Source organism: Microcaecilia unicolor, unplaced genomic scaffold (assembly GCF_901765095.1).
Source record: "Microcaecilia unicolor unplaced genomic scaffold, aMicUni1.1, whole genome shotgun sequence".
Classification (NCBI taxonomy): Eukaryota; Metazoa; Chordata; class Amphibia; order Gymnophiona; family Siphonopidae; genus Microcaecilia; species Microcaecilia unicolor.
The window spans coordinates 337,591-365,161 of record NW_021963013.1 but is presented as its reverse complement, the minus strand read 5'-3'; the positions used below and the strand labels follow the sequence as shown (position 1 = coordinate 365,161).

The window sequence follows — 27,571 nt, the reverse complement described above, 5'->3', positions numbered from 1 at the left end:
AATTTTATAAGATTTTTGTTGCTGAATTGGGACCACTTTTACAAGGGTGGGAAATGCTTGTTTTGAGGGCCAATAATTACTGGCCAGTATGCATGATGCAGGGATCTAGGTAATATTGAAGCCTGGGTGAGACCCCATGGTATGTGGTTCTTACCGACTGATTTCGTTGTTAAGTATAGATGTTAAAATTTTGGCCAAGATTAAGGCAGACCATTTAGGTTGGGAACTCCCGCAGATTATTCATACTGATCAATCTGGCTTTGTGGCTTACAGGCAGGTAGCGGGTAATATTAGACGTACTCTCAATATAATATTTATTTATTAGGATTTATTTACCGTCTTTTTGAAGGAATTCACTCAAGGCGGTGTACAGTAAGAATAGATCAAAATATGAGCAATAGACAATTACAGCAGTAAAAATATTCAAAAACAATACAAAGTATGGCATGGTATACTATTTACAATATCAACACAATACGTAATAGAATATTATAATTGATAGCGAAGGGTAAAGCAAAGATGTAACATACAGAAGGGTAAGAAAGTAGGAAGAGTTAGAAAATAAGGTGACTGATTTAAAGAAAGTTGCACATGAGGTCAGAGAAATGGTTAAATCTTATCTCAGTTAGGGTAGGAGTGGATAAACATGTCCTGCTGCAGTATATGCAGCCTGAGTACTCCTTGTGTATGTGAGTGAGACTAACGAGTTAGATACTTCTTCCAGTAAAAGGCCTGGTTGAAGAGCCAAGCTTTCACCTGCTTCCTGAAGTACAGATAGTCTTGTGTTAAGCGCAGCCTTTCAGGCAGTGAATTCCAGAATGTGGGGGCTACTCCGGAAAAGGCTTGCTTGCGGGTATCACATCGTGTAATGTCTTTTGGAGAGGGTGTGGTTAGTGAAAGTCCTTGGGAGGACCTTAGTGTCCTTGGCGGTGTGTGGATCATCATCCTATTTTTCAGGTACTCATGGCTATTTCCTTTCAGGGCCTTGAAGATCAGACAGAGTTTCAAATTTAGCCCTGTATTTTTCTGGTAGCCAATGAAGTTTTTGCAAAAATGGTGCGATATGGTCATGTCGCTTTTAACCTTCTATGAGTCTTGCTGCTGCATTCTGAATCAAGTGTAGCTGGTGCAGGCCCTTTGTAGTCAGACCATTGTATAGTGCATTGCAGTAATCCAGTCTTGATGTTATCATGGCATGTACAACTGGGATAAGATTCACCTTCTCGATGTAGGGCGAGAGGCAGTGTAGCTGTCACAAATAGTAGAAGCAGCTCTTGAAGGTTGCTTGGATTTTGGGAATCAGAGTAAGTGTTAAATCTAACTGTATTCCAAGGTTCCTGACTTGTGATTTGAGGGGGGAGTTCATACTTCCTAAAAGAGATTTTGATGTCAGGTATGTATCCACTTGTGTTAGGGACCCCAGAGAAGCTCGGTTTTACTTGGGTTCAGGTAAAGCTTGTTGTGTTAGCCCATTCTTGAATTGATGTTAGACAGGTAATCAGTTTATTCAAGGCTGTAGGTAAGTCAGGTTCAATGGGTATGAGTAGCTGCACATCATCCGCACAGATGTAGATCTGAGTGTCCATTGACAGAACCAGCTCAGCTAGTGGTTTGAAGTACATATTGAATAGAACAGATGACAGTATCGATCCTTGTGGTACCCCTCAGGTCAATGTCCATGGTGGTGATGAGTTGCTGCCAAACATTATGATTTGTTGCCTGTCTGATAGGTAGGATCTGAACCAAGCAAATACTGTTCCATTGATACCTGTTTCTGCTAGCCGTGCTAGCATATCATGATCCTCGGTGTCAAAAGCTGCAGAGAAATCAAGCAGTACTTGTCTTGGTTTCTGTGAAGATCATTTAGTAGGGATACAAGGACCATTTCTGTACCATAACCAGGTCTGAATCCAGATTGACATAGATCTAGCCAGTTTCTTTTTTGTAACCAATCATTAAGTTGAACATAGACTGTTTGTTCTACGAGTTTCCCTAGAAATGGAATGTTGGATACTGGCCTGTAATTTTTAAGTTTGTTCTGGTCAAGGTTGTTTTTCTTCAGCAGAGGGTGCACCTCAACGCGGAGAAAAGAAAACTGAGGAGGCACGCTCATGTGATGGGCGGGAAGTCGTCTGCGCAAGTGCAGTGCGTGCTGCATGCGCACCAGAAGACTCTGGCAAAACTTTGTTTTTATTTTGCCTGCAAATTGCCAATTCCTGGGCAAACGCGGACGTCGACCCACATGTGAGAACAAGCAGTCTGCTTGTCCTCGGAGAATGAGTTCTACAAAATCCCTAAATGTGGGAGTGGAAGGTGATATGCATAGAAGTGAAAAAAGCTTCAATAGGTGTGCTTCTTAAAAGAAAATGCATATAAAGTATTGACCAGATGGTACTACACACCTGACAAGTTAAAAGCTATGTTGCCCATGATTACTGATGTTTGTTGGAGATTTGGCCTTCCAACTGGGTCCTTTTTTCATATATGGTGGACGTGTGGGAAGATTCAGGAATTTTGACAAGGGGTTACGAGAAGGATGTCTTTTGCATTAGACATTGTTTTTCCCTGTGACCCCAAGTGGTGTTTACTTGGGCTGGGTATGATAAGTAGTAGTACTAGTAAATGGAAGTGCTGACTTAAACGCATGTGCTTATCAGCGGTCAAAAGTGTCATAGCTGCTCATTGGAAAAAGGAGACAGGACCAACACTGGCTAGTTTGCGTATGGTGGAGTGGCCTAGTGGTTAGGGTAGTGGACTTTGGTCCTGGGGAACTGAGGAACTGAGTTCAATTCCCACTTCAGGCGCAGGCAGCTCCTTGTGACTCTGGGCAAGTCACTTAACCCTCCATTGCCCCAGGTACAAATAAGTACCTGTATACAATATGTAAGCCGCATTGAGCCTGCCATGAGTGGGAAAGCGCGGGGTACAAATGTAACAAAAAAAAATGAACCCTTTTGGGGGATTTAGATAGGTTAACAGATTGCAGACTTGGGTGATACGACTCATTTGCTGAAGAATGGGAACACCTTGATTTATTACTGAATGTCAATTAAGATAATGGGGGGGGGGGGGTACGGTGGGGGAGAAAAGGAGAGGTTGGATGTGGGGGGGAGGGGAATGACTTCTGAAGGACTGATCTGAGCACTCTGAAGAGTCCATGGAGTGCTCAGGAATTGAACATGTATTATAGTACGGGGGGTTTGGGATAGGGTTTGTTGCGGGGGGGGGGGGGGGGGGGGGGATAGGTACTGGCAGTTGGGGGAATGTTAGACTGTTAATAATCCTTTATAGATGTGCATTATCTCTGTTGTTATTTGTATTGCTCTTTGAGACTTTAATAAAAATCCAATGTTAAAAAAAAGTCTCCTCTCGTTGCGTCATCCAAACAGTGTAATTTGGTGACTCCTGATGATGGCAAAGTTGGGTCCCTCTTTAATAAAATTTGTTTTAGTGCGCTCCCATTTGTTCTTCATTCCTTGAATCACCAACATGCACATAAAAAAAACAGCAGTATGAATCTCTCATCATAATCTAGGATAAAAATACCTCCAGGCTTTGTTTGATGGTTGTACTATAAAAGTTCAAACCAGTATTATTAATTTTGTTAAGACCTGCAGCAGTGATAAGCAATATTACTATTCCAAAAATACTCACTAGCTCCACTGGAATAATGCTACTGCATCCCCTATCCCCCAACAAACCTCTGCTCTGAAGGCAACCACCAACTTACAACATTAGAACATGTCTAGTCAGCTATTTGGATTTGGAAGGTGAGAGAATCTCTGTTACATCAGTGATGTCTAATCTCAATGAACCGGAGGTGGGAAGAAACTGAGGAACAAGGAAAGACCACAGCAAAAAGAAGAGAAGAAAATGAAGATCTACAAATATGGGGAAATGAGATAGGCGGGAACAAGACTGAAAAATAGAAAGCCCTTGGAAAGAAAGAAAGCAAGAACATATAAGGAATTGGAAGAAAATGAGACGTTAGAAAAAGGAAATAAAGGAAAACAGGAGGAGGAAGAAGAATAACAATGGCATAGCAGTGAGGAGAAAATGAGACAGGGTAGAACTAAAGAAAAGACAGAAGAGAAAGGAAAACAAGAGAGGAAAATAAAACTGATCAGCACTATAGAAATGATAAATAGTAGTAGTAGTAGTAGTAGTAGTAGTAGGTGGGGTTTAAGACAGTGTGAAAAAAGATTTAGAACATAGAAACAAAAAATGATGAATGAGATCAATAGATACAGCCAAGATAAAAGGTAATGATATACATGACAAATATTACTGTAACTGAAACCTCAACATCTTCTGCAGACTGCAGTACAGATCCTGTTCCTTCTACATAATGCCCATATCTGAAAAAAAAGTATAAAAAGTAAAACGAGTTCAGTAATGCTGCAGAAAACAGATTTAATTTGATAATATCCTTAATGATTTCCCAGTGGCATCAACATATGTAACATGTTAGGAAGACAGCCATTAACTGTGGAGATAACATTTCACGATCTAGCCGGCCAAAGTTTGTTACTACAAGGTTTGTCATTGATCAGTGATAATACACAAACCATTCAGCTCTTTAAAAAGAAGTTAAATGTCATTCTGGGACTGCCATTTATTAGTTTCATCCTATAACAGCTCAAGCAGGCGTTTTATTGAAGGCACTCAGGAAAACAATGCCTATTTTTATGAAATACATGTGTAAGTATTTTTTGTGAAGAAGAGTGCCGCATGTGGATAGTTTATAAAACATGCATACAAATTAACTTCTATTGTGATACACATGAATGTTACTTCTGCCTTGGAACAGATGCAATTTTGTGCTGCTTTTGGGAAGGTTATTTTAAATAGGCATAAGGCATGTATGTTGCCTTTATAACAGAAGTTTAACATATTGCCTACATGCCTTTCCTGGCAAGGGATCATTCTATAAGTAGCCTATTTTTCCCTGTGTGGGTTCTAGTGAATTTTCAAAATGATAGTATACACATATTTTTGCTTTGAAAATTACCCCAAGGATTTTATATGCTCACATTTACAACTGTTTGGCACAGAAACATTTTCTGGGTTAATTACATAAGTACATAAGTACATAAGTAGTGCCATACTGGGAAAGACCAAAGGTCCATCTAGCCCAGCATCCTGTCACCGACAGTGGCCAATCCAGGTCAAGGGCACCTGGCACGCTCCCTAAACGTAAAAACATTCCAGACAAGTTATACCTAAAAATGCGGAATTTTTCTAAGTCCATTTAATAGCGGTCTATGGACTTGTCCTTTAGGAATCTATCTAACCCCTTTTTAAACTCCGTCAAGCTAACCGCCCGTACCACGTTCTCCGGCAACGAATTCCAGAGTCTAATTACACGTTGGGTGAAGAAAAATTTTCTCCGATTCGTTTTAAATTTACCACACTGTAGCTTCAACTCATGCCCTCTAGTCCTAGTATTTTTGGATAGCGTGAACAGTCGCTTCACATCTACCCGATCCATTCCACTCATTATTTTATACACTTCTATCATATCTCCCCTCAGCCGTCTCTTCTCCAAGCTGAAAAGCCCTAGCCTTCTCAGCCTCTCTTCATTGGAAAGTCGTCCCATCCCCACTATCATTTTCGTCGCCCTTCGCTGTACCTTTTCCAATTCTACTATATCTTTTTTGAGATACGGAGACCAGTACTGAACACAATACTCCAGGTGCGGTCGCACCATGGAGCGATACAACGGCATTATAACATCCGCACACCTGGACTCCATACCCTTCCTAATAACACCCAACATTCTATTCGCTTTCCTAGCCGCAGCAGCACACTGAGCAGAAGGTTTCAGCGTATCATCGACGACGACACCCAGATCCCTTTCTTGATCCGTAACTCCTAACGTGGAACCTTGCAAGACGTAGCTATAATTCGGGTTCCTCTTACCCACATGCATCACTTTGCACTTGTCAACATTGAACTTCATCTGCCACTTGCACGCCCATTCTCCCAGTCTCGCAAGGTCCTCCTGTAATCGTTCACATTCCTCCTGCGACTTGACGACCCTGAATAATTTTGTGTCATCGGCGAATTTAATTACCTCACTAGTTATTCCCATCTCTAGGTCATTTATAAATACATTAAAAAGCAACGGACCCAGCACAGACCCCTGCGGGACCCCACTAACTACCCTCCTCCACTGAGAATACTGGCCACGCAATCCTACTCTCTGCTTCCTATCTTTCAACCAGTTCTTAATCCATAATAGTACCCTACCTCCGATTCCATGACTCTGCAATTTCTTCAGGAGTCTTTCGTGCGGCACTTTGTCAAACGCCTTCTGAAAATCCAGATATACAATATCAACCGGCTCCCCATTGTCCACATGTTTGCTTACCCCCTCAAAAAAATGCATTAGATTGGTGAGGCAAGACTTCCCTTCACTAAATCCGTGCTGACTTTGTCTCATCAGTCCATGTTTTTGTATATGCTCTGCAATTTTATTCTTAATAATAGCCTCCACCATCTTGCCCGGCACCGACGTCAGACTCACCGGTCTATAATTTCCCGGATCTCCTCTGGAACCCTTCTTAAAAATCGGAGTAACATTGGCTACCCTCCAGTCTTCCGGTATTACACTCGATTTTAGGGACAGATTGCATATTTCTAACAGTAGCTCCGCAAGTTCATTTTTTAGTTCTATTAATACTCTGGGATGAATACCATCAGGTCCCGGTGATTTACTACTCTTCAGCTTGCTGAACTGACCCATTACATCCTCCAAGGTTACAGAGAATTTGTTTAGTTTCTCCGACTCCCCCGCTTCAAATATTCTTTCCGGCACCGGTGTCCCCCCCAAATCCTCCTCGGTGAAGACCGAAGCAAAGAATTCATTTAATTTCTCCGCTACGGCTTTGTCCTCCTTGATCGCCCCTTTAACACCATTTTCGTCCAGCGGCCCAACCGACTCTTTGGCCGGTTTCCTGCTTTTAATGTATCTAAAAAAATTTTTACTATGTATTTTTGCTTCCAACGCTAATTTCTTCTCAAAGTCCTTTTTTGCCCTCCTTATCTCCGCTTTGCATTTGGCTTGGCATTCCTTATGATCTATCCTGTTACTTTCAGTTGGTTCTCTTCTCCACTTTCTGAAGGATTGTTTTTTGGCTCTAATGATTTCCTTTATCTTACTGTTTAGCCACGCCGGCTGACGTTTAGTCTTTTTTCCCTTTTTTCTAATACGTGGAATATATTTGTCCTGAACCTCCAGGATGGTGTTTTTAAACAGCATCCACGCCTGATGCAAGTTTTTACTCTGCGAGCTGCTCCTTTCAGTCTTTTTTTCACCATTTTTCTCATTTTGTCGTAATCACCTTTTCTATAGTTAAACGCTAGCGTACTTGATTTCCTAGTTTCACTTCCTTCAATGCCAATATCAAAACCGATCATATTATGATCACTGTTATCAAGCGGCCCTCGTATCGTTACCCCCTGCACTAGATCATGAGCACCACTAAGGACTAAGTCTAGTATTTTTCCTTCTCTTGTCGGCTCCTGAACTAGCTGTTCCATGAAGCTGTCCTTGATTTCATCAAGAAATCTTATGTCCCTTGCGTGTACAGATGTTACATTAACCCAGTCTATATGCGGGTAATTGAAATCCCCCATTATTATTGTGTTGCCCAGTTTGTTTGCGTCCCTGATTTCCTTTAACATTTCCGCATCCGTCTCTTCGTCCTGGCCAGGCGGACGGTAGTACACTCCTATCACTATCCTTTTCCCCTTTGCACATGGAATTTCAATCCACAGTGATTCCAAGGAGTGTTTTGTTTCCTGCAGAATTTTCAATCTATTTGATTCAAGGCTCTCGTTAATATACAATGCTACCCCTCCACCAATCCGATTCACCCTATCACTACGATATAATTTGTACCCCGGTATGACAGTGTCCCACTGGTTATCCTCCTTCCACCAGGTCTCAGAGATGCCTATTATATCTAATTTTTCATTTAGTGCAATATATTCTAACTCCCCCATCTTATTTCTTAGGCTCCTGGCATTCGCATATAGACATTTCAAACTATGTTTGTTGTTCCTAAGTACATCATGCTTAGTACTTGACAGTATTAATTGGCAATCTTTTGTCTGATTTTTATTGTTATTTAAAGATACCCGATCTACTACAATCTCTTTTGCAACCTCACTATCAGGATACTCTATCTTCCCTGTTATGGTGATATCTTTGAAAGATACCTTATCCCGAACCATGCTCTTTTGAGCGACTGTCGGCCTTCCCCCCATTTCTAGTTTAAAAGCTGCTCTATCTCCTTCTTAAACGCCGATGCCAGCAGCCTGGTCCCACTCTGGTTAAGATGGAGCCCATCCTTTCGGAATAGGCTCCCCCTTCCCCAGAATGTTGCCCAGTTCCTAACAAATCTAAAGCCCTCCTCCCTGCACCATCGTCTCATCCACGCATTGAGACTCTGGAGCTCTGCCTGTCTCTTGGGCCCTGCGCGTGGCACAGGTAGCATTTCAGAAAATGCTACCCTGGAGGATCTGGATTTCAGCTTTCTACCTAAGAGCCTAAATTTTGCTTCCAGAACCTCTCTCCCACATTTTCCTATGTCATTAGTACCCACATGTACCAAGACAGCCGTCTCCTCCCCAGCACTATCTAAAATCCTATCTAGGTGACGCGTGAGGTCCGCCACCTTCGCACCAGGCAGGCAAGTCACGTCCACCAGCCACCCAGCTATCTATATGCCTAATGATTGAATCACCAAGTACAACAGCTGTCCTAACCTTTCCCTCCCGGGCAACATTTGGAGATATATCCTCGGTGCGAAAGGATAATACATCCCCTGGTGGGCAGGTCCTGGCTACAGGAGTACTTCCTACTTCACCAGGGTGATGCTCTCCTTCTAGGAGACCTCCCTCCTCCAAGGTAGCACAGGGGCTACCTGACTGGAGGTGGGACTTCTCTACAACATCCCTGTAGGTCTCCTCTATGTACCTCTCTGTCTCCCTCAGCATACAAACATATGCTCAAAAATATGCGTTAAAATGCGAACCAATCCCCAACGCGGCCCCAGGAACACCTCTAATCAATGCAGGCAAAGTTAGGTGTGTAAAAGTTGTGCCTGCATGATTTCATGTGAAAACACCAACCAGCTTATTTTCGAAAGAGAAAGACGCCCATATTTCAACCCAAATCGGGAGATGGGCGCCTTTCTCCCATGGGCGCCCAAATCGGTATAATCGAAAGCCGATTTTGGGCGTCTCCAACTGCAATCTGTCATGGGAATGGACAAAGTTGATGGGGGGCGTGTCGGAGGCGTGGTGAAGGCGGGACTGGGGCGTGTTTATCGGCCGAGGAGAGATGGGCGCCCTCGGCCGATAATCGAAAAAAGAAGGGCGCCAGAAGCGAGAATTTGGGTCACTTTTTCTGGACCCTTTTTTCTCACCAACAAGTCCTCAAAAAGTGCCCCAACTACCCAGATGACCACTGGAGGGAATCAGGGATGATCTCCCCTGACTCCCCCAGTGGTCACTAACCCCCTCCCACCCAAAAAAAAGAACTTTAAAAACTTTTTTTTTTCCAGCCTGTATGCCAGCCTCAAATGTCATACCCAGCTCCATCACAGCAGTATGCAGGTCCCTGGAAAAGTTGTTAGTGAGTGCAGTGGACTTCAGGCAGGTGGACCCAGGCCCATCCCCCCCCTACCTGTTACACTTGTGGTGGTAAATGGGAGCCCTCCAAACCGCCCCCAAAACCCACTGTACCCACATCTAGGTGCCCACCTTCAGCCATAAGTGCTATGGTAATGGTGTACAGTTGTGGGCAGTGGGTTTTGGGGGGAATTTGGGGGGCTCAGCACCCAAGGGAAGGGAACTATGGACTTGGGAGGTATTTTAATTTTTTTTTCATTGTTACAAGTGCCCCCTAGGGTGCCCGGTTGGTGTCCTGGCATGTGAGGGGGGCCAGTGCACTACGAATCCTGGCCCTTCCCACAACCAAATGCCTTGAATTTGTTCGTTTTTGAGCTGGGCGCCTTCAGTTTCCATTATCGCTGAAAAACGATAACACCCAGCTCAAAATCTGATGTTTTGGTTTTTTTGTTTTGTTACATTTGTACCCCGCTCTTTCCCACTCATGGCAGGCTCAATGCGGCAGGCAATGGAGGGTTAAGTGACTTGCCCAGAGTCACAAGGAGCTGCCTGTGCCGGGAATCAAACTCAGTTCCTTAGTTCCCCAGGACCAAAGTCCACCACCCTAACCACTAGGCCACTCCTCCATATTTGCCCGGCACAAACCGTATTATCAAAAGAAAAGATGGACGCCCATCTTTTTCGAAAATACGGCCTGGCCCGCCTCTTCACGTATCCGTCCTCGGAGATAGATGCCCATGAAGATGGGCGTTCGCGTTCGATTATGCCCCTCCAAGTAACCTGAAACAGCCAGGAAATTTTGCCAAATTTTCCTAAATAGGGAATACACAACACTGGGATAAAATCTGTCATATCACTTATATTAAGTGAAGGCAGTTTGAGGTTAATACTCAAACAGCAGTTATACGTTTTGAATTGTTTTAAATGTATAACTGTAAAACAAATATTCAGGAGCCTTAAATGTATGTTTTTAAATATACAGAGCTATACTACCGTGTTTCCCCAAATATAAGACACTGTCTTATATTAATTTTTGCTCCCAAAACGGCGCTAGGTCTTATTTTCAGGGGATGTGTTATTTCGGGGAAACACGGTTGGCCTGCCCACCCTCCCTCCATCACTCCTGCAACTAACCCCCCACCCGAGATGGCCCCCCACCCGAAGTCGCCGGGCCCCCCCTCCGTCGCTCCGGAACTAACCTGAAGCCTCCTTTCACTTGCCTTCCAGTTTGCATCGCAGCAAGCACCAGGGCAGGCCTCTCCTTCCTTCCGTGCCCCGCCCTCGCCTGACGTTACGTTACGTCAGGCGGGACACAGAAGGAAGGAGTGGCCTGCCCTGCTGCTTGCTGCGATGCGAACTGGAAGGCATGTGAAAGGAGGCTTCAGGTTAGTTTCGGAGCGACGGAGGGGGGGGGCGGCGATCTCGGGTGGGGGGGCAACCTCGGGTGGGGGGTTAGTTGCAGGAGCGACGGAGTTAGGGTGGGCGGACCAACCATGTTTCCCCGAAATAAGACATCCCCTGAAAATAAGACTTTGCTAGGCCTTACTTTCGGGGGAGGCCTTATATTTACTAAGGGCACGAAAACCTGGGTAGGTCTTATTTTCGGGGGATGTCCTATTTTCGGGGAAACACGGTAACAGCAAAAGGGGGCGGGGGGGGGGGGGGGGAGGCCACAAATACTTACAGATTATGTGTACAGACACAGATATTTTACCCTTGATGGAACGGATAACATGATGAGGGGATCTATACCTTGGCCTACACAATACTTACCCTTTGGTGAAGCACGTAGATCTCCTACTTGTGGGCTTAACAATATCTAATAGCAACGCATAACGCAGTAAGGATTTTGGTGGTAAGAAATATTGACTAAGGTCTTCTGCACCATCTTCAAGAAAAACCTGCAACATTTGAATAGAGATATCATTGTTCTGGGTCTTTTTTCTTTCTGCGTCTTCTGGTGTTTCCAGTTTAAAAAGGAAGGGGCCTTGTTCAGAGTACTGTCTTGATGGCTTGCTTGTCATTTTTGTCTCTTCAGCAGGAACAAACGGCCAGTCCTTATCCAGGTTCATGGGAACACTGTGTTCTTGTAAACACATGCCTTCGGGGTTTGGGAATTCTGTCAGTATCTATAGTGACAGTAAACAAAATGTACAAATAATCACCATACTATGTAACTCTTCAGCATACTGATGGTCTGTAATTAACACAGCTATGTTTGTAAAAAAAAACAAAAAAAAAAACATAAGGTAAACTTTAGATAGTCCAGAATGTGACAGCTAGGGTAAGAGCAGGTTATGCAAACAGGATAGATTCCGTCAGGCGCTCATGGACTTGCATAAGGTAAAATTATGTATAATCATACCTGATAATTTTCTTTCCATTAATCATAGCTGATCAATCCATAGACTGGTGGGTTGTGTCCATCTACCAGCAGGTGGAGATAGAGAGCAAACTTTTGCCTCCCTATATGTGGTCATGTGCTGCCGGAAACTCCTCAGTATGTCGATATCAAAGCTCCATCCGCAGGACTCAGCACTTAGAGAATTACACCCACGAAGGGACACTCTGCCCAGCTCACCACCGCCGAAACGGGGGAGGGGAATTAACCCAGCTCATCCCCACACAAGTGGGGGAGGGGAATCCGTCCAGCTCATCCCCGCGGAGCGGGGGAGGGACACCACACCCGCCGATGCGGGGGGATCTGGCTTATCCTGCAACCGCAACCGCGGGAGGAGCTGACTGACCCTAACACCGCCGAAGCGGGAGGGGTACAAAGCTGCCCTACAGCCGCACGAAGCGGGAGGGAGTGCCGGCAGAATTTTAAGTCTCAATCCAGCCCCGTAAAACGGAGGGGAGAGGAATGCAGCAGCTCACTGTAACACAAACTCGTCTTAACTCTTGAAGAATCCAAGTGAAAAAACTTGAACACGAAGTCTTTCTGAAGTAACTGAAGACTAAACTTGAACCTGAAATGCAACCAGAATAAAAACAGTACAGATATCTGGGAGGGGCTATGGATTGATCAGCTATGATTAATGGAAAGAAAATTATCAGGTATGATTATACATAATTTTACCTTCCATATCATCAAGCTGATCAATCCATAGACTGGTGGGATGTACCGAAGCAGTACTCACCCAGGGCGGGACATTGAAATCCCTGACCTCAACACTGAAGCTCCAAACCGGGCCTCCGCCCGTGCAGCCACAGTCAAACGGTAATGCTTGGAGAATGTATGAGCCGAAGCCCAAGTTGCCGCCTTGCATATCTCTTCCAAGGAGACGGATCCGGCCTCTGCCATCGAGGCCGCCTGAGCTCTCGTGGAGTGAGCCTTCAGCTGGATAGGCGGCACCTTCCCCGCGGCCACATAAGCCGCTGCAATGGCTTCCTTGACCCATCTTGCCACTGTAGGCTTAGCAGCCTGCAGACCCTTACGAGGACCTGCAAACAGGACAAACAGATGATCCGATTTCCGGAAATCATTGGTCACTTCCAAGTATCTGATGATGACTCGTCTCACATCCAGATATTTAAGAGCAGAGTACTCCTCTGGGTAGTCCTCCCTACGAAAGGAAGGGAGACAGAGCCGCTGATTCACATGGAAGCGAGAAACAATCTTGGGCAGGAAGGAAGGCACTGTGCGAATAGTCACTCCTGCCTCAGTGAACTGCAGAAAGGGCTCTCGACATGAGAGTGCCTGGAGCTCGGAAACTCTTCTGGCTGAAGTGATAGCCACCAAAAAGACTGCTTTCAACGTCAGGTCTTTCAGAGATGCCCTTGACAAGGGTTCAAAAGGCAGCTTCTGCAAGGCTCTTAGCACCAGGTTGAGATTCCACGCAGGCACCACTGAGTGCAGAGGAGGGCGCAGGTGATTAACTCCCTTGAGAAAGCGCACCACATCTGGCTGCGAAGCCAGGGAAGCACCCTTCAGGCGGCCCCTGAAGCAAGCCAGAGCCGCTACCTGGACTTTAAGGGAACTGAGCGACAGGCCTTTCTCCAGACCTTCTTGCAGGAACGCCAACACTGAAGAAATTGGAGCAGTGAAGGGAGAAAGTGAGCCTGCTTCACACCACGCTGCAAAGATACGCCAAACCCTGGCGTAAGCAGTAGAAGTAGAGCGCTTCCTCGCTCTCAGCATAGTGGCGATGACCTTGTCTGAGAAGCCCTTCTTCCTCAGACGCTGCCGCTCAATAGCCAGGCCGTAAGACCAAAGGGGGAGGGATCCTCCATCACCACGGGACCCTGATGTAACAGGCCCTGCTCCACTGGCAGCCGCAGAGGATCGTCGACTGAGAGCCTGATCAAGTCCGCATACCAGGGACGCCTGGGCCAATCCGGACCCACCAGGATTACCCTGCCGGTATGCTTTGCCACCCGGTCTAGCACCCTGCCCAACATGGGCCAGGGCGGGAACACATAGAGAAGCTCTTGTGTTGGCCACTGTTGGAGAAGAGCATCTACTCCCAGGGATCGAGGGTCCCGTCCTCTGCTGAAAAAGCGCGGGCACTTGGCAATTGGCCGATGACGCCATCAGATCTAGGCTCGGCTGGCCCCAGCGCTTCGTGATGTCCAAGAACGCCTGAGCAGATAGCTGCCACTCTCCGGGCTCCAAGGTATGGCGACTGAGAAAGTCCGCCTTGACATTCATGACTCCGGCAATGTGGGCCGCTGAAAGCTGCTCCAGGTTCGCTTCCGCCCACTGGCAAAGATTCATAGCCTCCTTGGCTAGAGGGGCGCTCTTGGTACCTCCCTGGCGGTTGACATAGGCCACAGCCGTGGCATTGTCCGACAGGACCCGTACAGGCTTCAACACCAGTACCGGGATGAACTCCAAAAGCGCCAACCGAATGGCTCTGAGTTCCAGGAGGTTGATAGACCACTTTGCCTCTGCAGGAGACCAGAGCCCCTGCGCTGTCCTTCCCAAGCAGTGGGCTCCCCAGCCCGACAACGAGGCGTCCGTCGTGACGACAATCCACTCTGGGGTCACCAGAGGCATTCCCGCAGACAACTTGTCTGTCTGCATCCACCAGCTCAGCGCCTTGCGCACTGCTGGGTCCAAGGGAAGGCGCACAGCATAATCCTCCGACATCGGAGTCCAGCGCTGCAGCAAAGAGTGTTGAAGTGGTCTCATATGAGCCCTGGCCCAGGGCACCACTTCCATCGTGGCCGTCATAGAGCCCAACAGCTGCACATAGTCCCAAGCCCGAAGGGGAGAGGCTACTAGGAACTGGTCCACCTGAGCCTGAAGTTTGACAATCCGATTGTCTGGCAGGAACACTCTGCCCACTTGGGTGTCGAATCGAACTCCCAGGTACTCCAGGGACTGAGTCGGGCGCAGCTGGCTCTTCTCCCAGTTGATGATCCATCCCAGGGAGCTCAAAAGAGAAACTACCCGGTCCACAGCTTTGCCGCACTCTGCATAAGAGGGGGCTCGGATCAACCAGTCGTCCAGATAAGGATGGACTTGTACCCCTTCCTTTCGTAGGAAGGCCGCGATGACCACCATTACTTTGGAAAAGGTCCGCGGAGCAGTAGCCAACCCGAAAGGGAGGGCTCTGAACTGGAAGTGTCGTCCCAGGACTGCAAAACGCAGAAAGCGTTGATGAGGAGGCCAGATGGGAATATGCAGGTACGCTTCCTTGATGTCCAAGGATGCCAGGAACTCTCCTGCCTTCACTGCCGCTATAACAGAGCGGAGAGTCTCCATGCGAAAGGGCCGCACTTTCAAGGCCAGATTGACCCCTTTGAGGTCGAGGATAGGCCGGACAGAACCTCCTTTCTTTGGTACCACAAAGTAAATGGAGTAACGTCCCTTGCCAAGCTGACTTTCTGGCACCGGAACGACCGCGCCCAGGCGGATCAGATTGTCCAAGGTCTGCTGCACTGCCACAGCTTTGACCGGAGACTTGCAGGGAGAGAGTACAAACCCGTCTTTTAAGGGTCGGCAGAACTCTAGTTTGTAGCCGTCTCTGATGACTTCCAGCACCCACGCGTCTGAAGTTATTGTGGTCCACTCGCCCAGAAACGAGGACAGCCGTCCTCCAATCTGCACTGGGGCGTGGACCAAGACCCCGTCATTGGGTACGAGACCCTGGGGGAGGACCGGAGGGAGCACCTCCGGGACGGCGGTCTCTGCGAAAGGAATGCTGCTTGGGGGAGAAATTCCTCTTGAAGGAAGAGGGGGCAGAGGAACCCGACTTGCCCGGGCGGTACCGACGGGCTTCCTGCAACCGTCCTCTGGAGGTACCGGGACGAGTACTAGCCCGAGCCCTGACCTCTGGTAATTTCTTGCCCTTAGACGTGCCGAGATCGGTCACGATTTTGTCCAGCTCGACCCCAAAGAGCAGCTTGCCTTTAAAAGGCAACCTAGCCAGGCGGGATTTAGAGGCGTGGTCAGCAGACCAATGTTTCAGCCAAAGCCACCGCCGCGCAGAGATTGTCTGAGCCATGCCTTTCGCTGAGGCCCTCAAGACATCATACAGCAAGTCTGCCAAATAGGCTAAGCCCGATTCCAGGGCCGGCCAATCAGCCCTCAAGGAATGATCCGAGGGGGAAGCCCGCTGCACCATAGTCAGGCACGCCCTGGCCACATAGGAGCCGCAAACTGAGGCCTGCAAACATAAAGCAGCCGCCTCAAAGGACGACCTTAAGGCCGCCTCCAATCTTCTGTCTTGGGCGTCCTTTAGGGCCGTGCCACCTTCCACCGGCAACGCCGTTTTCTTAGTCACCGCAGTGATTAAAGAATCCACGGTAGGCCACAGATAGGCCTCACGTTCACTCACAGCCAAAGGATAGAGGCGGGACATAGCCCTAGCCACTTTAAGGCTCGCTTCTGGGACATCCCATTGAGCCGAAATTAAGGTGTGCATGGCATCATGCACGTGGAAGGTTCTAGGCGGGCGCTTCGTCCCCAGCATAATGGCAGAGCCAACAGGGGCTGAGGGAGAGACGTCCTCCGGAGAGGAAATCTTCAAAGTGTCCATGGCCTGTAACAACAGGTTGGGCAAATCCTCTGGGCTAAAAAGCCGCGCTGCAGAGGGGTCATCCGCTCCATCCGAGCGGGGATCCGTCTCCTCCAAGGAATCCGCAAAGGACCGTTGGGAGACCTCAGACACGCTGCCCTCATCTACATCGGAGGAGACAAATTCCTCCAAGGCCTGGGAATCAACCCGAGGGCGTTTACCTCTGGGAACCTCAACCTCTTTACCAGACGAGGGAGCAGGGGCAGCGTTGTGCATGAGGAAGGCCTGATGCAGCAGCAAAACAAACTCGGGGGAGAAACCCCCCAGACTGTGCACTTCCGCAGCCTGGGCTACAGCCCTAGATGCACTCTCAACCGGCGCTCGCAATAGCGGGGGAGAGACATGCTGCGCATCCAAAATGGCGTCCGGCGCGAAACTCCGCGAAGGAGCCGCGCGGGAAGAACGGCTCTTAACTTTAGCCGCTTCTGTGCCGTCGCCCAAATTAAGGGCATTCATGGCATTAATGTCTCCAACCTCAAGGGCGGCCCAAGAAGAAGCCGTCCGAGCCGCGTGGCCGGCCAAGATGGCGGAGGCGAGGAGCGGGGGATGGGCGTTTATGGCGGGAAAAACCGCCGCACCGGAGGAAGGACCGGGACATTCATCGGTCACGAAACTGTCACCCAACAAGGGCGAATCAGGCTTTAAGACCCCCGCATCCCCTCTAGAAGCGCTCAAGCGACCCGGGGAGCGACCCTTTGCGCCCTCGCCCTCCGACGCCATATGCCACGAGGAGAAGAATCGGGGAACCCCCTGCCCGCTATAAAAAGGTAAAAATTACCTGCTGTCCGCTCCGAGTTGTAACGACCTGGTGTCCCAGTGAGTAGCTGCAATAGACGCTTAAATAAACGTCGAAATAAACGCCTTTAAGGACGTTCAAAATTTTTTTTTTTTTTTTTTTTTAACGGAGCCAGCGGGAGGGGGGAGAAAAGGAGGGACCTGGCGCCACCAGGTTTGCACTTGCTCAAGAAGAGCCCTCAACAAAACCTAAAATTAGGCTTGGAGGCCTAGCCAGAGCTGCTGCTGTGTGTGACCACCACCTGCTGAGATAGAGAACATACTGAGGAGTTTCCGGCAGCACATGACCACATATAGGGAGGCAAAAGTTTGCTCTCTATCTCCACCTGCTGGTAGATGGACACAACCCACCAGTCTATGGATTGATCAGCTTGATGATATGGAAGCACAGTTTAAGGCACTAGTGTTATTGTTTTAAGTTGCATCAGACAAAAAACAGAATTTGAGGAAGAAGGTACAGTGGTATAAACCATCTAGACCACCAAGATCAAGTCATAGGAAATTGCTGAATGTTCCCATAAGTCCAGAGTTTACGATGGAATGATGACGCCTGAGAGAATTCTCAGTGACCACGCCACATCTATGGAATAATTCCATTGATTTAAAGAACAGAAGTTAAGTCTCCTGATTGTTTGTAAGAAGCCTAAGACCTTTTTGTTTTTGATAGAGCAAGCCTGGTAATGAGGAGGGTCATTAAGCTGTTCATAGGAATATGGTTAGAATACAGGTAGAATTTAAGATCTTGTGGTCTTGGCAAATTGATTTGGAGATGTGATGGGATATTTGGTTGTTCCTTGGGATGTAGTTAAAAGATTAATAAAGGAAGAGCTCTGTATACGTTTCTATATTTTATTGTTTTTATAAGTTATATTTTTATTGCTGATTTTATTGAAAACTGCATTGAATGTATGTGCAGGAATATGTTATAGAAAACCTTTAAATAAAACAAACTTAAAAACTGTAATCTAACAGTAAATACTGAGGGAATCAAGCGGAAATTATTGGGGTCGCTAAATGCAATGAAAATTACCTTTCCCTTGATACAGGAGTACGTTCAATATTGGGGGTGCTCAAGCACCCCCTGAGCTGGCTCCAATGGTCACGGCCACAGAAAGATTGATAAGCACTGGCCTCAAAGTCATCTAGTACTTTGTAAATTGTGTGATGTGAGCCACTGTTATAAAATAGCTCTGTCCCACCCCCCTTTGAAGTACGTGTACAGAAATGTAGAAATTAGGGTTACCATATTTACCCTAAGAAAAAAAAGAGGCTACATGCCCTGCCCCCTGTCACTCCCCACTCCCCAAAGAAAGCCAGATTCCCTCTCTCCTCCCCATGTAGATCCCCTCCCCAATTTTCCAGCCTCCCTTCAGCCACATGACTCCATTCACTACCCCTCCCCTCCCCTCCTTTACCTTAGTGTGGTGCTCTGGTAGTCTAGTGATCTCTTTGGGGCAGGAAAGAGACCCCTCTTTCCTGCCCAGCGTGTCTGCAGACTGTATTTCTCCCGCCGCCGATTCAAAATGGCTGCAGAGAGTTCAAGCAGTGACCTTGCATGACTTCTGCAAGTACCACCCAGTAATCGCCAAATGCTCTAATGTGGAAAACAAAAAGGGCCAGCTTAAATGATCAAACGCCTTGGCCACATATAGACTGATCAAAAGCACGGGTATCTCTTGCACTTGACTATAGGTCTGTCATGGATTCAGGGAAGGTGAGCCCTTGGGCCGCCGCCAGATACCAGCTAGCGGCAGGCGAACCACCCAGATAGGACAAAGCACTAAAGCAAAACCCAGGTCAGGCAGAGCTGGAGCTGGGGACAAGCATGGCTGGGGCTGAAGCTGAAGACAAGCACGGCTGGGACTGGAGCTGAAGACAAGCAGGGTTGGAACAGGAGCCAAGGTTAGGAAAAGCAGGTAAATCCAAATAGGAGATAACACAAGACCAGGCACACGCAACTAGGCAGGAAACCTTGTTGCGAAGGAAATGCATGAGAGGCTCGTGGTTCCTTATAAAAGCCCTCACTAATGATGTCACAACCTCAGATACACTGGAATGAGGCTTGGAACACACTGAAGAACACAGCTAGGGCACCAAAGGGAGGCTAGAATACTGGGACAACAGACTGAGGCTTTGATAGTCCCTGGAATGAGGGCTGGAAAACAGGGAAGCAGGCAGCAGAGCATCAGTGCAAAAGGAACATAATGCCAGGGAGGTAGTCTGGAGAAGCCACGGAGCCCAACCACTGGAAAGAAAAGTGAATCGGGGCGCGGGGGCACGGCCAAGGCTGTGACAATACCTCCTCCCTCCAATCTTGAGTCTATATGAGAAATCATTTCGTGGAATCTGGATCTCTGGAGCATGAACGTGTATCACAGGACTAGAGATTAAAGGCAAGGCTGGAGCTTGTAGATAGGACTGGAGCTTGTAGGCAGGATTGGAACTTGAGAACAGGGCTGGAATAAAACAACAGCCAGCAGACTTCCACAGGCTGTCCTTGAGACCACAGTTCCCCCTGGAATCAGGGACATCCTGGACCCCATATCTAGTGTCCGGTTCTTTGGTCACAGTACATGACATCTTAGCCTGAGGTTTCTTAGGACAAACCCTAGCCAAGCCCTGGTTCTCGGATGAAGAAACTGAAGAGGTCTTGCTCTGAAGAAGCCTCCCTCCCAGTCGGACATCTGCAGCATCATTGCTCTCTTGATGTGGGGAACTTGTCTCCAGTTGTTGCTCAGGGCAGACCTTAGCCATAATCCCTGTAGTCCAGGGCAGAACATCAGAACATTAGCAGTGGCTAAGGTGACAGCAGACACCTTGGAATCCAAGCAACATTGATCACAGGCATCACTCCAAGAAGTCATTTCACCTCTCTCCCAGTCTAATGTTGGATTGTGTCTCTGTAGCTAGGGTAAACCTAAGATGATGGGCTTCACGGATGTTTGGAGGACATATAGAGTAATGTCCTCCCTGTGGTCACCGATACTCAGGTGCACTGGAACAGTCTGTGTTTTCAGGTGTCTTTGAACGTTACCATAGACTGAAGAGACCGGAATGGTCTTGGGACAAATCTTAAGTAGGGATCTTGAAATGCCGAACCAGAGCCTCATCTATGAAGTTTCCACCTGCTCCCAAATCCAGGAAAACATCAGTATGCTTCTCTCCTTGATCTAGATCAAGAACTGCTGGAATTAGGAATTGGATGTGAAGAGTCCCTAGAGGTGGTCCCAGCGCTGTACCCACAGCCAGAGGTAGGTTCGAAGATCCAGACTTATTTGCCCCGAGGACTGGGTTGAAAACCTCTGGTTTAGACATTGTTTTGATAGGTAGAGCGAAGAAAGTGGTCCAAAACCCAGAATCTGTATGAAATCATGTTCCTCAGCTACTTAGAAGGATTTTAACAAGGATGAAATGGGCACTTGGCTCAGAAGCTGCAGCAACGTAAGGCAGCTGAGGAAAAATAGTATGGAGAGACAGAAAAACTCACTGATCTTTCCCACTCCCAGCTTTCTCAAGAAGACTAGGAAACGTGCATGCATTCAAGCAGATCAGTTTTTAAAAAGGTGGAGATAGCTGCAGGAATCAGGGTAGATAGCAAGTATCTGGAACAAGGCATACAATTAGGAACAGAGCTGACTAGGGCAGGTACACAGAGGCTTATAATTGTGCCAAAGTAGGCGGACAGATAACAATATGTATTTTATAAATTAGGATACAGAAAAATTAAGTGCAATTTGATAGCCTAAATATATATATTCTTAGTGCCCAATTCTGCTGCAGAGCACAATGACAATGGTGCCAAAAGAGAAGCACTTCTTAGGAAGGCTAACCTTATTGCAGGGGAGGATGACCTCTTGAAGGAGGAAGAGATGAATCATAAGAAAATCCTATATAGGTCAGGTTCCACCACTCATGGCATAATACCATCTAAATGTATGGCATGGCACTTAAATCAAGCTGAATGCCATTTTCCAGAAAAACTGCAACACTGAGGGCCTCTGGAACAATGTCAAGGCTAAACAGGGATCTTTCCAGTCTGGTTACTATGTTCTTGATCAAGCACTAGGTGGTCTGGTTCAAGCTAAACGATGCTGCTAATTTCTGGGATCAGCCAACTGGATACCTTCTACTCTATAGCAAAATAACTGAAGTACTTGTCCCCATCTTACGCTGCTAGGTGAATTCTCTTGCCATGCCTTGTTTTTTTCTAACAAGACTTGCAGCCTGTGGCTGTGTAGCTTCCCCATCTTTGTATGCTTTCTTAGAGCTTCTATGGTATGCAGCCTGCCCGGAAAGGGTGCTAACTTAAAGGCAGACTGAGGCTGGAGTCTTACACCTGACTGCATGGGTGCTCTAATAAGCAATAGATGGTATCCCCAGTCTTGATGGAAAGGCACGTCTGGTGGAGGTCTGGGTCACAACCATAAGAAAGCCAACAGGATGTGCTATGCATATAGGGCTGATTATTGTCTCTTACCAGGCTGCCATATTGCTGAACTCTTGGACTTTTGCTCAGGGAAGCACAGCAATACACTAGAATAAGTATACGACCCCTATGCATGCTTCAGCTACTATTTATCTCTGTGTTTCCTAGTTGTAGAAAGAGAGCAGACTACATAGATGCAGACAGACAGGCACAAAGAGGATGGGCAGGCAGACAAGAAGACAAAGAACAGGAGAACACAGAGATGCAAAGAGTAAGTAGATGACAAACAAACTGAGGAAAAATAGAGGAGGGTTAAGAGCAGAGAAGAGAGTAAACAAGAGGGAAAAGGAGGCTCAGAGGAGGCAGAGACAAAGATGAAACATAAAAAGAAACACTGGTCGACCACTAAGTCTCAAGCTGATCTCCAGCACCAACCAGTAATCCACCAGTCAGCTTTAAAATGACATGTTGTTTGAGGCTTAGGCACCATTTATTGCAGGTGTAAAAGCGTGTGGCCAGTTTCTGTGAGATAAATGTGTACATAAATAAGCATAGAAAGCAAGTAATTATGTGCCCAGCACAGAAAACACCTCTTTTGTAAGTGCAGACTTTTCCATATTATTAACTATATATGCACATAATATCCCTACTTATAAAAGGCAAGCAACACATACATTTCATGCCATTTCTATGTAGGTACTTGCAGCGCAAGTTTACAAAAAGTACTGCCATCGTGGTTAAACAAGTTTCATAACCTAGTGCACACTTTTTAACAGGGTAGAATGACCAAGTATAAAGGTGTCAACGGCAGGAAAACAAAGAAATGCAATCAGTTGTCTGACACTTGTGTGGCTCCACTTTACAGCTTGTCATGGAGCAAATAAAACATTCCACTACATATTTCACTCAAAGAATAGTTAAGCTCTGAAACTGGGGGATTTGGTTAGCGTATCTAGGTTTAAAAAAGGTTTAGACAAGTTCCTGGAAGAAAAGATCTCAGTCTGTTATTGAGATGGACATGGGGAAGCCACTGCTTGTCCCAGGATTGGTAGTAAGGAATTTTGCTACTAATTAGGTTTCTGCCAGGTACTTGTGACCTGGATAGGCCACTGCTGGAAGCAGGATACTGGGCTAGATGGACCACTGGTCTGATCCAGTATGGCTGTTCTTCTGTTCTTATTAAACCAGTGTCACACTTCTTATACAACAGAGTATCCTCACCTATCAGACACCCTTGAACCCTCTGTATCTAAAGGGCTATGCAGTTTTGCATTAGATATAAAAGCTTAATCAGATCCATGAATATTAACGGTTTTCCATATCTTAACCCTGGTTTATGAGATAATGCAGGTCTCGTTTTCAGAATATTTGATGATCTTGAAAAATAGACCTTTTAAGAAACTCTCAAAATGAAAAGTGCAGATTTGATTAGTTTACATCACTCTTCAGTCAGTCTACATTACTCATCAGTCTACATCTTATTCTCTCCAAAATGTGAACAAAACAGATGCTCGAGTGAGAGGCTGATTTGCATGCTTATCCCAGCTGTTTGCAAGCTTCTGATAAATACAGATTAATGAAATTCAAACAGGCATCTGCACTTATGAAACTGTACAGGCAGAAGCAAAAAAGTGTACATATGTGATAACCATTCAGGATCCCCTCAGATCACAGAGAAGCATGATAGTTTTGACTGCTGATATTCATATATACTTTACTGGCTACCAGTACAATACAGGACTAACCTTGAAACTCTACGCCTGATCTTCAAGGCCCTTAAAGGAAATGGCCCCAAGTACTTGAAGAACAGGATGACCCTTTACACACCGCCAAGACTAAGGTCCTCCCAAGGAATATCCTCAACCACACCCTCTCCACAAGACATTACACAATATGATACCTGCAAGTGAGCCTTCTCTGGAGTAGCCTCCACAATCTGGAATACACTCCCTGAAAGGCTCCACTTAAGACAAGACTATCTCTATTTCAGGAAGCAGGTGAAAGACTCTCTCTTCAACCAGGCCTTTAATAGAAGAAGTAATTAACCTGTTAGTCTCTCTCTCTCTCACACACACACAAGGAGTGGCACAGGCTGCGCATACTGCAGCAGGACGTTTATTACCTCTCTGACCTTATGTGTAACTTTCTTTAAAATTAGTCCCCTTATTTTCTAATGCCTCTTACTCTCCTACCTATCTATATGTTCTGTCGTTGCTTATACCCTAAGCTGTCTACTACTACTACTAATAATAATAACATTTATATAGCGCTACTAGCCGCACGCAGCGCTGAACACTTGATATAGAGAGACAGACCCTGCTCAAAGAGCTTATAATCTAAGTAAAACAGACAGACAAGACATTACGGGCAAGGGAATTACAGGGTAAAGAGGAACAGGGAAGGAGGAGGGCAAATGAGTAACAGTTAGGGGCCAAAGGCAGTAGCGAAAAGGTGAGTTTTCAACATAGATTTAAAAACAGGTAGAGATGGAGCTAGACGTATGGGTTCAGGAAGACGGTTCCAGGCATAAGGTATATTGTAGCTTGACAGAGTGAGCACACACATAAATACATGCACAAATATAAGAACATAAGAGTAGACATACTGGGTCAGACCAATGGTCCATTTAGCCCAGTATCCTGTTTTCGAAACAGTGGCCAAACCAGGTCACAAGTACCTGGCAAGAACCCAGATTACCACATTTGTTAGAGAAGGTATAATTTGTTTATTGGCATTTGTGCACCACTGAAGTTGGATCTGGAAGCCTATTTTATAAAGATACATAGACACCAGTCTTGTCTGCCTTTATATACAGGAACCTTCTTGGACATCTCAAATTGGTGTCCAGTTATACAAATCAAGCCTGTAATGGACAGTCCCTCTTCTTGGAGCTTACAATCTAGTCAAGGCAGTCAAGGGACAAAATGGTGAACAATTAGGCAGAAAGAGAGGTTCAATGGAAAATCTTGATTATCATCAAATGTGACTTTGATCCTCTAAATACTTAAGGGGATCTATGTTTATATATGTTGTTACTGATTTGTCTATTGATATATTTATTTACATAAAATATATACACACATATATATAAATACTAAAATAATACAGTGGTGGAAATAAGTATTTGATCCCTTGCTGATTTTGTAAGTGTGCCCACTGACAAAGACATGAGCAGCCCATAATTGAAGGGTAGGTTATTGGTAACAGTGAGAGATAGCACATCACAAATTAAATCCGGAAAATCACATTGTGGAAAGTATATGAATTTATTTGCATTCTGCAGAGGGAAATAAGTATTTGATCCCCCACCAACCAGTAAGAGATCTGGCCCCTACAGACCAGGTAGATGCTCCAAATCAACTCGTTACCTGCATGACAGACAGCTGTCGGCAATGGTCACCTGTATGAAAGACACCTGTCCACAGACTCAGTGAATCAGTCAGACTCTAACCTCTACAAAATGGCCAAGAGCAAGGAGCTGTCTAAGGATGTCAGGGACAAGATCATACACCTGCACAAGGCTGGAATGGGCTACAAAACCATCAGTAAGACGCTGGGCGAGAAGGAGACAACTGTTGGTGCCATAGTAAGAAAATGGAAGAAGTACAAAATGACTGTCAATCGACAAAGATCTGGGGCTCCACGCAAAATCTCACCTCGTGGGGTATCCTTGATCATGAGGAAGGTTAGAAATCAGCCTACAACTACAAGGGGGGAACTTGTCAATGATCTCAAGGCAGCTGGGACCACTGTCACCACGAAAACCATTGGTAACACATTACGACATAACGGATTGCAATCCTGCAGTGCCCGCAAGGTCCCCCTGCTCCGGAAGGCACATGTGACGGCCCGTCTGAAGTTTGCCAGTGAACACCTAGATGATGCCGAGAGTGATTGGGAGAAGGTGCTGTGGTCAGATGAGACAAAAATTGAGCTCTTTGGCATGAACTCAACTCGCCGTATTTGGAGGAAGAGAAATGCTGCCTATGACCCAAAGAACACCGTCCCCACTGTCAAGCATGGAGGTGGAAATGTTATGTTTTGGGGGTGTTTCTCTGCTAAGGGCACAGGACTACTTCACCGCATCAATGGGAGAATGGATGGGGCCATGTACCGTACAATTCTGAGTGACAACCTCCTTCCCTCCGCCAGGGCCTTAAAAATGGGTCGTGGCTGGGTCTTCCAGCACGACAATGACCCAAAACATACAGCCAAGGCAACAAAGGAGTGGCTCAGGAAGAAGCACATTAGGGTCATGGAGTGGCCTAGCCAGTCACCAGACCTTAATCCCATTGAAAACTTATGGAGGGAGCTGAAGCTGCGAGTTGCCAAGCGACAGCCCAGAACTCTTAATGATTTAGAGATGATCTGCAAAGAGGAGTGGACCAAAATTCCTCCTGACATGTGTGCAAACCTCATCATCAACTACAGAAGACGTCTGACCGCTGTGCTTGCCAACAAGGGTTTTGCCACCAAGTATTAGGTCTTGTTTGCCAGAGGGATTAAATACTTATTTCCCTCTACAGAATGCAAATAAATTCATATACTTTCCACAATGTGATTTTCCGGATTTAATTTGTGATGTGCTATCTCTCACTGTTACCAATAACCTACCCTTCAATTATGGGCTGCTCATGTCTTTGTCAGTGGGCACACTTACAAAATCAGCAAGGGATCAAATACTTATTTCCACCACTGTATATATAAACATATGTATATACCACAAGCAAACAGGATAAAGGGATGCTTAGAAGCTTACCTGATTGCTGGTTTGAAAGGAAAACGGTTCAGGCAGAAGCTTTGCAATCAGAAAATACCTCAGCCTTGAATTTGGAATGGCAAGCTAGTAATAAAATAAACGGCACATCAGCTTGTTTGCTCAGACAAAGAATATATAGAGCTAAGGAGTCCAACATTTACGTCAAACTGAGCTGGAAGGTTTGACAATTAACTCCAATATAATGTGCAACATAAAGAGTTATTATTTTCAACAGTTTTTTTCACTCCATTCTTAAGCGTAGTACATGTCTTTGGAATACAATTTCTGATATTTTTATGCGATATATGTGTACTGCTATGGATTTACAGCCTGTCTCACTGACACAGACTACTCAATAATTACTGTGGATTCTTTTGGATTCATATTAGGTAAATGAGACCTTTATTAGAGGTTCTAAAATCTACAATGATTAAGGTATATACAATAATTAAATCATCTAACTAAAAGAAAGCTATAAGACAGATATATACATATTATACATACAACATCACTGGTCAGGAATTTCAGGCCCTTATCTCATCAGCTGGGAGGCCTATTGCAGCGAAAGCCTGAAGTCTCCTTATGACCAGGAACAAGTCTTTTCTGCATGATGCGTCCACCCACAGATGAGCCTCAAAGCCAGGGGCGGGCCCGGGCCCACCCAATTTGGGGTCAGGCCCGCCCAGCAGCAGTGTTCCTTCCTGCACAGCGATTCTGGTCGCAGACTCGACTCGCAGCGATTCCCACACGCTGCCTGCCAGCTGCCGCTCAACAATCTCCTTGCAGCTACTAAGCGCTAACCCGGAAGCCTCTCTTCTGCAGAGGAGAGGCTTCCAGGTTAGCGCTTAGTAGCTGCAAGGAGATTGTTGAGTGGCAGCCGGCAGGCAGCGTGTGGGAATCGCTGTGAGCCGAGCCTGCGACCGG

The 27,571-nt window shown here is 46.3% G+C and overlaps 1 protein-coding gene across 2 annotated transcripts in view; it reads right to left on the bottom strand.

The window, feature by feature from the left end:
- The window catches only part of LOC115458734 (tRNA (cytosine(38)-C(5))-methyltransferase-like), a 144,393-nt gene that overhangs the window by 10,215 nt on the left and 106,607 nt on the right, over nucleotides 1-27,571 (bottom strand). For both annotated transcript variants that reach the window (XM_030188558.1, XM_030188560.1), the window contains 3 exons: nucleotides 26,648-26,731; nucleotides 11,416-11,771; nucleotides 4,301-4,358 (listed from right to left, as the gene is read on the bottom strand). In XM_030188558.1, coding sequence (XP_030044418.1) covers nucleotides 4,301-4,358; nucleotides 11,416-11,771; nucleotides 26,648-26,731 — 498 coding nt within the window. The remainder of the gene's footprint in view (nucleotides 1-4,300; nucleotides 4,359-11,415; nucleotides 11,772-26,647; nucleotides 26,732-27,571) is intronic.